Source organism: Aegilops tauschii, chromosome 2 (genome assembly GCF_002575655.3).
Source record: "Aegilops tauschii subsp. strangulata cultivar AL8/78 chromosome 2, Aet v6.0, whole genome shotgun sequence".
Taxonomy (NCBI): Eukaryota; Viridiplantae; Streptophyta; class Magnoliopsida; order Poales; family Poaceae; genus Aegilops; species Aegilops tauschii.
In genome coordinates this window covers 633,730,026-633,741,839 of record NC_053036.3, presented here as the reverse complement: position 1 = coordinate 633,741,839, position 11,814 = coordinate 633,730,026, and the positions used below count along the sequence as shown (strand labels likewise).

The 11,814-nt window shown below is 46.0% G+C and overlaps 1 protein-coding gene across 1 annotated transcript; it reads right to left on the bottom strand.

Annotated features, from left to right (window-relative positions):
• Positions 1 to 2,103: 2,103 nt before the first annotated feature.
• On the bottom strand, positions 2,104 to 6,310 carry LOC123497279 (uncharacterized). The gene is made up of 6 exons (XM_073507540.1): positions 6,200 to 6,310; positions 3,663 to 5,801; positions 3,257 to 3,357; positions 3,054 to 3,127; positions 2,808 to 3,001; positions 2,104 to 2,259 (listed from the first exon to the last, which is right to left on the bottom strand). The coding sequence occupies exons 1-6, from the start codon at positions 6,308 to 6,310 to the stop codon at positions 2,104 to 2,106; spliced, it is 2,775 nt and encodes a 924-aa protein (XP_073363641.1).
• Positions 6,311 to 11,814: the final 5,504 nt, after the last annotated feature.

The window sequence follows — 11,814 nt, the reverse complement described above, 5'->3', positions numbered from 1 at the left end:
CTTAGTCGCGAGGCCAACGCATCTATGCGGTAGCTTGAGAGGGGTTGGGCGGAATCGAGAGACGCAACATAAGACAAGGATTTAGACAGCTTCGGGCCCCGGGAAACATCATCCGATAATAGCCCTACATGTTGTCTGTGGCTAGGTCTCATTATGCTCATCATGGAGTCGCCGATAAGCCGGCTCTTTGTGTCTAGCCCTAGAGATTGTTTCTTCTTGCTTGTCCCTCTTGGGGTGCCCTGCCCCTCCTTATATATGTTGAAGGGGCGGGTAACATGACTAGTCCTAGTAGGATTAGGATTACTCTATTACAAGTGGAGTCCTAGTCTTGCTTCCTTTGTAAGGGAATATTCCTTACGCTTTCCTCTTAAGCTGGCTCAGCATAACATAAGCCGTTCTTATGGGCCTTGGTCCTAGTCTTCTATCTGACCCGTCGTCAGAACCATTAGTGTGTCACCAGGCTCGTGAGTCGTCAGACTAGTGAGCCGCCAGACTCGTGAGTCGCCAATCAACCGGCGGGTTACTAATGAAACGCCAAGTCCGGCTGGGTCATACTTCCGGCCGGGTCATACCGCGGGGTATATCCCCGACAGAAAGGTTAGCACTAATAATAACAGGATATATCTTCTTTTCATCAAGATAAGCATATTTAAGGGTATCAGGTAAATGTTTAAGCTCAGACACGGGATCACCCTTGGGTTGAGGGGGATCCCCTAGGATTTCGACAGGAAAGTTGTGTTTCAGAATAGGACCCTGTTTAAAGAATGCTTCATCTATCTCCCTTCTTTCATTCATAAACATATCATTTTCATGGTCTAGCAAATATTGTTCTAAAGGATCAGTAGGAGGCATGGCAATAGAAGCAAGACCAATAATTTCATCCTTACTAGGCAATTCTTTATCATGGGGTTGTCTACGAAACTTAGCAAAATTAAACTCATGTTTCATATCCCCCAAGCCTATTGTAACAACATCCTTTTCACAATCAATCTTAGCATTAACAGTATTCAAGAAGGGTCTACCAAATATAATGGGACAAAAGCTATCTTGTGGGGAACCAAGAACAAGAAAAACAGCAGGATATTTAACTTTCCCACACAAGACTTCGACATCTCTAACAATCCCCATTGGTGAAATAGTATCTCTATTTGCAAGCTTAATAGTAACATCAATATCTTCTATTTCAGTGGGTGCAATATCATGCATAATTTATTTATATAAGGAAAAAGGTATTGCACTAGCACTAGCACCCATATCACATAAGCCATGATAACAATGATCTCCTATTTTAACAAAAATAACAGGCATGCCTACAACAGGTCTATGTATCTTAGCATCGGGTCTAGCAATATTAGCAGCTTCATCACAGAAATAAATAACATGCCCATCAATATTATCGGCCAAGAGATCTTTAACCATAGCAATACTAGGTTCAACTTTAGTTTGCTTAGGAGGTGTATATGTTCTAGTATTACTCTTACGAACAATAGTTGAAGCTTTAGCATGATCCTTTATCCTAACAGGGAAAGGTGGTTTCTCAACATAAGTAGTAGGATCATTATAAGTAATAGTCTTTTCTTCAACTGTAATAAGTGCAACTACTTTTACTTCAGTTGGAGGATTATATTTAAACCACTTTTCCTTAGGAAGACCAACGTGAGTAGCAAAGGATTCACAGAAAGAAGCTACTATCTCAGAATAAAGTCCATATTTAGTGCTAAATCCACGAAAAGCATCGGTATCCATAAAAGACTTAACACAATCAAACTTAGGTATCATACCTGACTCCTTACCATCATCGGAACCCCAATCTTCAGAGTTGTGCTTAATTCTTTCCAATAAGTCCCACTTGAATTTAATAGTCTTCAGTGATGAGAAATTAAGAAATTGTTCGATTAATTTAATCCAATAATAAATCATGAACATGACATAGGCAGTGATAATGACATACTGAATTTTGATAATGTACGCACGTACTAGGCAGATAGTAGAAACATCTACGCAAACCACTAGTACTGCACACATGAAAGTAAACAGGAGCGGGGTAAATGTGTTATACCCTCCAGTAGGCCAGTCGGCCGTAGCAGCAGCGGAGGCGTCGGCCTAGTCGGCGATCCTCTTGTCAGCAGCAGCCTTCTCGGCAGCCGCGCGATCGGCGTCAATGCTCATGGTGAAGACGAAGGTGACGCGGAAGTAGTCGACGTAGATGAAGTAGTTGAACAGAGGCGAGCAGTCGCATAGGAGACGCTCCCTAAAAACCTAATCGCCTCTCTCCCGTACAGGATCAGGAGAAGCGGGATTTCGGAGGCCTACTCTCCCGTCAGCCGTGTACGCGGTAGACGGGATGGGATCACCGAGGGCAGCAGCAGTGAAAGGAACGACCAGGGAGCAGTGGAGGTGTGAAGCGTTGTGTTTTTGGCTGAGCTACGATGCCTCATATATATAGCCAGTCGGGTAGGAGAACGGTCCAGCAATAAAACCGTTTAATTACAGAACATTTCATCTCCATAAAAACATGTTTAATTACAGACGTTTCCATTTCCACAATTAAATGTATTTATTTATTTATTTTTGAATATTTACTGTGAGGCAAAGCCCCACAGCCCTTTATTAAAATAAATAAAAAAGATCCACTGTACAAGTATAACAAACTATACAAGGAAGAAAAACAAAAGGGGAAAGAGTCTACCTATTAGCTAACTAACTGTACTTACTTTACAACAAAGAATCAATCCACGCCAAAAGTTTCGGCCTGTTACAATCCTTCACCCTGTGAGCAAGCAAGGAAATGTCATGGATGAAATTACACTTCCAAGCACTGAAAGTAGCTCTCTCAGCTCTGAAAATTCTGCCATTTCGCCAGATCCAAATATTCCAGGCTGCTGTGAGTATGACTTCAACGAAAAAAGGGTGTGTGAAGTTAGACCTGGCGTGCAGGAGACATTGCAGGATATCTGAACCTCCAGACCAATCAATACCCAAATAGTTCCAGATTCTACAGCTAAAAGTGCAGTGAAAAAATAGATGCATCCTATTCTCATACGCCAACTCACTGCAGATGAGGCAAAGATTATCATCCTGATTCGAACGCCAGTGTCTCCTAACCAGCATATCCTTGGTGTTAAGTCTATCAAAGAATAAAAACCAGCCAAACACCTTGATCTTCATGGTGCATTTACTTTGCCAAAGCCATTTGCAGGGTTGTATTGTAGGCAAGTCGGAGTGCATGATCCTGTAAAAACTTTTTGCCGTATACCCTCCTGATTGACCAGGCCATATCCAAACATCAGGGATGGTGGGGTCTCTGTCTAACTGCATGATCCAATTTTCCAATGTGTGCAACTCAGCAGCAGCTTCCTGAGAAAGAGGTAGATAAAACATGGAGAAGAGATCCTAGGATTGGAGAAATTCCCTCACAGAGATCCTGTCATTAATGACAAAAGAAAACAACCTTGGCAATCTCCAACAGAGGGGTCTAGCAGAGCCCCCAATGTGCCAGGAATTAGTCCAGAAAAGGGCAGAATCACCCATGTTGATGTGGACTGAAGCAATAGCAGTGTAAGCCTCATGCAGCTTCAGAATATCTCTCCACCAGAAAGATCCAACAGTAGCTGTTGCCTGTGGGACCCGTGATCATAGTAACTATTCCATATGAGGGTCACCCAAGGAACATCAACCTTGTTATAGAATTTATGCAGATGCTTGAGAAGCAGCCCTTGGTTCTGAATGTTCAGATTAATAATGCCTAAACCACCCTTATCTCTTGGCCTGCAAACGAGCTCCCAAGCAGCCAGGGACTGTTTTGGAACATCATTATTACCCCTCCAAAGACATTGCCTGAAGATCCTGTCCAGTTGCTTAATGATCCCCGCTGGGATATTGAGGGTACACAAAAAGTATATTGGCAGAGAGGTCAAGACAGAGGTGAGAAGCTGCAAACGAGAGCCTTGATTCAGCATAGAAGAGCTGGCAGTTAACCTCCTTTCAAGACTGTCAACTAAGGGCATGAGGTCAACGATCCTAGGCCTTGTAGTTCCCAATGGCAATCCAAGATAAGTAAATGGAAGTTGGCCAATTTTACAACCAAGAATAGCAGCAAGTCTGTCAGCCTCCTCATTAGGCATATTCAGTGGGATCATTGAGGATTTAGCAAAGTTGACCTTTAAACCAGTGGATTGTTGAAATGTAAGCAGCATATTCTTGAGGGCCACAAGCTCATCATCCTTAGCTGCAAGAAATAGGATCGTATCATCCGCATATTGAATGATGGGAAAATCCCTGTCATGTGTCTGAAGAGGCAAAGAAAGTGTGCCAGACGCGAGCATTTGATTAACCACAGATTGCAACAGGTCGGCTGCGATGACGAACAACAGAGGAGAGAGTGGATCACCCTGCCTGACGCCACACTTACACAAGAATTGCTTTCCAGGAATGCCATTTAACAGCACAGACGACGAGCCTGTAGACAACAGCTGTTTAACCCAAAGAACCCATTTGGCATCAAAACCTTTATGCTGCAACATCTGAAGAATAACCTCATGCTCAACTGTGTCAAAGGCCTTAGCAAAGTCCAACTTAAGGATTACAATTGGGCGCTTGGATTGCTTACATTGATGAATATACTCAAAGCTCCAGGCCAGGCAATCCTGAATCGACCGGCCCTTGAGGAACCCATATTGATTTTTGTGGATGCACTTGAGGATCACCCGCTGCAATCTGTTGGCCAGTAATTTTGTGAGGAATTTAAGACATGTGTTGGTGAGGGAAATCGGCCGGAAATCATCCGGCCCTTCTGGTGACAGGATTTTGGGAATGAGCGTAATGAGGGAGGAGTTGATATTTTCCAACGAGAGTTTCCCCTCATAAAAAGCCCGAATCATCCTCAAGAAATCCCCCTCAATGATAGGCCAACAGCGCTTGACAAACATCCCATTAAAGCCATCTGGGCCAGGTGCTCGATCCGCCGGCAAATCCTTCAAAACTTTGTGTATTTCTTCATCAGAAAAAGGCAAGGATAACTCCTCCAGCCCCGGGATGGGTTGAATTAAATGATTCAAATCAAAGCCCATAGAGATCCCTTGGGCCCGGCCCATCCTAGATTTGAAAGAGGCCCACAGGATTCCCGCCATCTGAGCATGATCAGTCACTGGATCAAGCATGGAGCTGGTTTTGAGGCTGGAGATTGAGTTTCTCCTCATACGCTCAGAGGCCATGGCATGAAAAAAATTTGAATTCTCCTCACCAACCTTGATGTACCTAATAGTGCACCGCTGCTTCCAATATATGTAGTGAAGTTTTAACAGGTGTTCATAGTGTAACTTCACGCATTTCCGGAAGTTGAATTCCGGCCGTGTTAAAGGTCGCACTTCCTCCAGCTGATCAAAGTGCAGAATCACCTTTGAACAATCAACAGTAAGCTTTTTGATGTACGATAATTTTTTGCTCCAAATTTTCAAATCGTACCGCAGTCGCTTAAATTTCCTTGTGATAACCGCTGAAGCAGAGAGATCAGAGAAAACAGGTGCATTCCAGGACTTGGAGACACAATCCATGAACCCCGGCATATCCAACCAGAAATTTTCAAACCGAAAAATCTTGGCCGCAGGAATGGTAGTGTCAATGGACACCACACAAGGCACGTGGTCAGAGGAAGTTCTGGCTAGTGTGGTAACCACGGTGTTTGGGTAGTGTGAGATCCAATCAGCAGTAGTGAAGAACCAGTCGAGTTGCTCAAGCAGGGGGTTCTGCTGCATATTAGACCAGGTAAAGCTCCGTCCCTTCAAGGGCAGCTCCAAAAGTCCCTGGTGACCAATTATTTTTTTGAATAGAAAGATATCATTGGTATCACCACCCGGAAGGTTTCGGTTGTCCAAAGATCTGATGAAATTAAAATCCCCCAACAAGAGCCAATTTTCATCCGGTGGAATTGGTAAGTGATAAAGCCAACTAACAAAATCATCCCTAGGCTGGCCCTCACATGGCCCATAGACAGTGGTTAGGGTCCATTTTTCAGAATTCTGTAACGACTAGAAAGAGACGATAACACCAAACCTCTGAATATCCACAAGCTGACCATGAAAGATCGAGGAATTCCAAACAACGAGGATCCCACCAGAGGCTCCAATAGAAGGGGAGAACACAAATTGATCGAACCGCCTAGGGCAAAAGGATCTAAGCGTACGAATATCGAAGCTCTCACATTTAGTTTCTTGCAGACAAATAACAGAACATCTGCTCTCCTCAATCTTGGCACGGAGATCACGCTGTCGAGCCTCAGAATTGAGCCCTCGCACATTCCAACAGAGCACATTCCAGTTGCGAAAATAGCAATTATCCATAAAAAACAACGCAGGGATATAGTTGCAGATCCAGCTGCTTAACAGCATGGACATAAACGGACCACATGTTGCAATAACAGTAACCAATTGTTGCAGACAGATACTGAAAACAAAAAAAGAGCGCAAAAGCAAAAGCGCCCAACTCGCCAGGAATCTTCGTGGGCCATCAAGCATCATGTGGACCATCACCTTCTGCAGCAGGATTGGGAGAAGCCATAAGCTTCTCCACTGATAACTCGGCTGGATCGATGCCCAAAGCCACTCCAATGGCCTGCAGCGTCGAAATTGGCATCGGAGGTGGGAGAGGGAGCACGCTGGGCTCATCGTCAAGTCGAAGCTTCTTGGCCTTCGGGCGACGCTGGGGGGCAGACCTCGGAGAAATTGCAGAGACGGGCTTCATGCCTGTCCTCTTGGCAGCACTGCGCGTCATGCGTCGAATGGAGAAGTCGGGAGCTGGCTCCACAAGCGTGATGGAGCGCCGTGAGCATGCAGACTGACGTGGTCGCTTACCCAGCGGAGAAGGTGTAACCGAAGAAAACTGAAAGTCCTCTTGAGAAACCTGGTAAGTGGAACACGAGTGATCGTCAGATGCCAACTCCTCAATGACCACCGAGGAGCTGGGTCCAGGGACGGAGACATCAGGCGGAGCAGAGAAAAGCTGATACTTCGCTTGCAGATCTGCAGACCCAAATTTGATTTGTAGCAACAGCGCAGAAGAACTAGGGAGGCAGGCTGGTATATCCTTGATGAAGAATTCAGGTAACAAAGTCTTGAAAGATCGCTCCCAGATCATGGCCGGCGGCAAAACTGGTCCATAAAAAACCCGGACCAAGCCAAGATGAATCGGCTCCAGCTGCACAAGTGGTGGGGCTTGTAGAGGCTGCTGGACCTCAGCCATATCCTCATCGTCAGAAGAATCCGCAGATGGGTTCAGAATCATAGAATCCTGGTCTTGGACAGGTTGGACCTCTTGATGCTGCTGCTGATGGTCAGGCTGAACCTGCTCCTCCCACGGGCCCCATCCTGCTCCTTGTGGCACATTGTCAGCCCAGCCCGCCCCCTCATTCTGCCCTTGTGGAGGGCCCGGAGGAACAGCGTTCCATCCCAAAGCAGGGTATGGGGGCATTGCCCAAAATGGCTGCGGCACTTGAACTCCAGGCAACGGGTGGGGGTTCCCATTTAGAGGCATTGGGTCCTCATCCGCTGGGATCATGGCACCAGCGAATTCCCCTGACAGGATATAGCAACCAGCTGACCAAGAAACCATGACATCGCCCCAATTGGCAAATTCCCGAAAGGTGACCGAACGAGGAACTAGCGCATTGTCGGGGAACGAGGCGCGGACCAAAGCTCGAACCTTGCGCCGGTCAGTACTATTCCAGTAATGAAACTGCCCAAAAGAGCCAACCGTATCTGCAATGCACTGCGTATTCCTGTAGTCTAAAGGGATGCCGATGAACATCAACCACCCCGTCCGCTGACCATGAATAGCACGAAAACCTTCACCCTGATTATGCGGAATAAAATGGACGAAAAACTCGTTGCCATCATCATCAATCCCTAAGGGGAACGGAGGATGCAGAGTGAAAGAGTCTCGGACAACAGGATCTTCCATCTCAAACAGACCAACTCCCTGATACCAAGTGTGAGCAGAAAGAACTGGAACATGCATCACTTGAACTAGAAAATCAAGAACCTGCTGCCGACGGACCCCAACTAGCTCTGGAGGTGGGATCGGCTCCACAATGGCCACCATGTACTGCTCATGCGCTCGGGGCGGCGGGACGGCCGGCGTGTAGAAGGTGCGAGGTAGACGATCTGCTCCGCCATCTTCAATATCAAAGCCCGCAGGGATAAAGCGATGCGGGTCAATCTCATACACCGCCATTGAGGGCTGCAGAGCAGGACCCGGACCAGAGCTAGGGGAAGCGTGGGCGTGCTCGTGAGGGCGGTCCGGCGGCGATGGTGGCGGCAGAGAAGCAGATGGGGTTTTCTCCGGAGGCGTTTGGTCTCGGAAACTGGAGAGGCAGTGGGAGAATCCTCTGTTCGGTTAAACGTATTTATTATGGACGTTTCCATTTCCGCAATGAATATGATGTCTCATATTCATTTTGTGTCTGTAATGGACTCTCCAATTTTGACCGGCAAAACATTGCATCGGCTCGGCTCATTCCCGAAACCTGCGGCGCGCGCGCGTTGTGACGAGGCGTGGCGTGGCGGGCAGCGGAGGAGCGCGCGTGTGGAACACCTCTCCTTCCTTCACACCAACTCATACTAGTGGGAGAAGAGCTCACGTTAAAAGTTGGTGTACATCAATCTCAACTAGCCATGTGGGACTAAATTTCCCACCACTCCCTTGACAGCATGGGCCCTTAGGGATTTTCCTGAAATTGTTATGGGCCATTAGCCCAACTAATATTCAGCAATCCCCCACCAGATCCCGAAGGCCCATGGTGTTGTCCTCTGTTCCAAACTCTGTTTTGATATACCAGTATTTTCAGTGGAGACCCGTTAAGGTTGAACATCCACCTAGAACAAAAAGCTACACTCCTTCACAACTGAACAATGGACTAGGCCTTGAAATGTCAATTTGGCGTGAAGGAGTTTCACCAAGTGTCTTACCAGTACTAGGCTGCCGAAGGCTGACCCCTCGGGTGGAGCATATTGGTCACTCCTGGCCTTTTCATGAACTTACTAGAGATCACCCTAATCTCATAGACTATGACCAATAGTCAGGCTCATATAGGTGTGTTCCTCCAAAGATTGCTCTGTAGGATAGCATCTTGCTTTTATAAGCCTTGGAACACATTAAGACAAAAGTCAACCTGCCATACAGTTACCGAGAGTTGTGTATCTCCAACGGAGTGGGTTAGTCAAAATACTCTCCTCGGTTAACCACTAGCTTGTTTTCCCAGGTCCTACTTCACGGGATCTCCGATCACATAGGTTGGGTTACCACCATGGCAACTCATGTGGGTCTCATACCCATCTCCCTCGATGCATTATCTATCACAACACGCGATAGCCCTTTTGTAAAGGGATCTGCCAGATTCTTAGCCGTTTGGACATACTCCAACGCTATCACTCCGGAGTTTCTTAGTTTTCTGACAGCTTTTAGTCTCATTCTTATGTGTTTATTGGACTTCATGTTGTCCTTTGAACTCTTCACCTTAGTGATGACAGTCTGATTGTCACAGTTCATAAGGATAGCCGGAACCGGTTTATCAACCAATGGCAAGTCCATCAAAAGATCTCGAAGCCATCCTGCTTCGACACCTGATGTGTCTAATGTTGTTAATTCTGCTTCCATTGTCGATCTCGTTAAGATCATTTGCTTGCAAGACTTCCAGGAAACAGCACCACCTCCAAGAGTAAACATATACCCAGTTGTGGCCTTCATCTCATCAGCATCAGAGATCCAATTCGCGTCAGTATACCCTTCAAGTACCGACGGGTATCCGGTATAGTGAAGTCCATAGTTCATAGTACCCTTCAGATAGCGCATAACTCTTTCAACAGCACGCCAATGCACATCACCCGGTTTTGAAACAAACCGACTCAGTTTACTCACAGCAAAGGCGATGTCAGGCCTCGTAGCGCTCGCTAGGTACATAAGTGGACCAATGATTTGAGAGTATCTTAATTGATCTATAGCCGTGCCTTTGGATTTTCGAATCAAGACGCTAGGATCATATGGTTTTTGAGATGGCGTGCAGTCCGCATATCCAAAACGACTCAACACCTTCTCAACATAATGGGATTGCAGAAGTGTAATCTCACCCTCATTATCTCTCAGTAGCTTGACGTTCAAGATAACATCAGCCACACCAAGGACTTTCATCTCAAAGTTCTGAGATAGAAACGACTTGACCTCCTCAATGACTTTGAGGTTGGTTCCGAATAACAGTATGTCATCAACATACAAGCATAGTATAACTCCTTCGCCCCCACCATGGCGATAGTATACACATTTGTCAGCTTCATTAACAACGAAACCAACAGGTGTCAGAGTTGTATTAAACTTACCATGCCATTGCTTAGGTGCTTGTTTCAGGCCATACAAAGATTTTAGCAACCTACACACTTTTCCTTCCTGACCATCTATCACAAAGCCATCTGGCTGTTGCATGTAGATTTCCTCGTTTAGCTCTCCATTCAGAAAAGCCGTCTTAACATCCATCTGGTGGACAAGAAGACCATGCGAGGCTACCAACGAGAGTAATACTCGAATGGTGGTCAGTCTGGCCATAGACCCACAAGTATAGGGGACCTATCGTAGTCCTTTCGATAAGTAAGAGTGTCGAACCCAACGAGGAGCAAAATGAAATGACAAGCGGTTTTCAGTAAGGTATTCTCTGCAAGCACTGAAATTGTAGATAACGGATAGTTTTGTAATAAGATAATTTGTAATGGGTAACAAGCAATGAAAGTAAATAAAGTGCAGCAAGGTGGCCCAATCCTTTTTGTAGCAAAGGACAAGCCTGGACAAATTCTTATAATGAGAAAATCGCTCCCGAGGACACATGGGAATTATCGTCAACCAAGTTTTCATCACGCTCATATGATTCGCGTTCGTTACTTTGATAATTTGATATGTGGGTGGACCGGTGCTTGGGTGCTGCCCTTTCTTGTACAAGCATCCCACTTATGATTAACCCCTATTGCAAGCATCTGCAACTACAAAAGAAGTATTAAGGTAAACCTAACCATAGCATGAAACAAGTGGATCCAAATCAGCCCCTTACGAAGCAACGCATAAACTAGGGTTTAAGCTTCTGTCACTCTAGCAACCCATCATCTACTTATTACTTCCCAATGCCTTCCTCTAGGCCCAAATAATGGTGAAGTGTCATGTAGTCGACGTTCACATAACACCACTAGAGGAGAGACAACATACATCTCATCAAAATATCGAACGAATACCAAATTCACATGACTACTAATAGCAAGACTTCACCCATGTCCTCAGGAACAAATGTAACTACTCACAAAGCATATTCATGTTCATAATCAGAGGAGTATTAATATGCATGAAGGATCTGAACATATGATCTTCCACCAAATAAACCAACTAGCATCAACTACAAGGAGTAATCAACACTACTAGCAACCCACAGGTACCAATCTAAGGTTTTGGTACAAAGATTGGATACAAGAGATGAACTAGGGTTTGAGAGGAGATGGTGCTGGTGAAGATGTTGATGGAGATTGACCCCCTCCCGACGAGAGGATCGTTGGTGATGACGATGGTGATGATTTCCCCCTCCCGGAGGGAAGTTTCCCCGGCAGAACAGCTCCGCCGGAGCCCTAGATTGGTTCCGCCAAGGTTCCGCCTCGTGGCGGCGGAATTTCGTCCCGTAAGCTTGCTTATGATTTTTTCCAGGGTAAAAGACTTCATATAGCAGAAGATGGGCACCGGAGGGCCACCAGGGGGCCCACGAGGCAGGGGAGCGCGCCCTGTAAGGGTGGGCGCGCC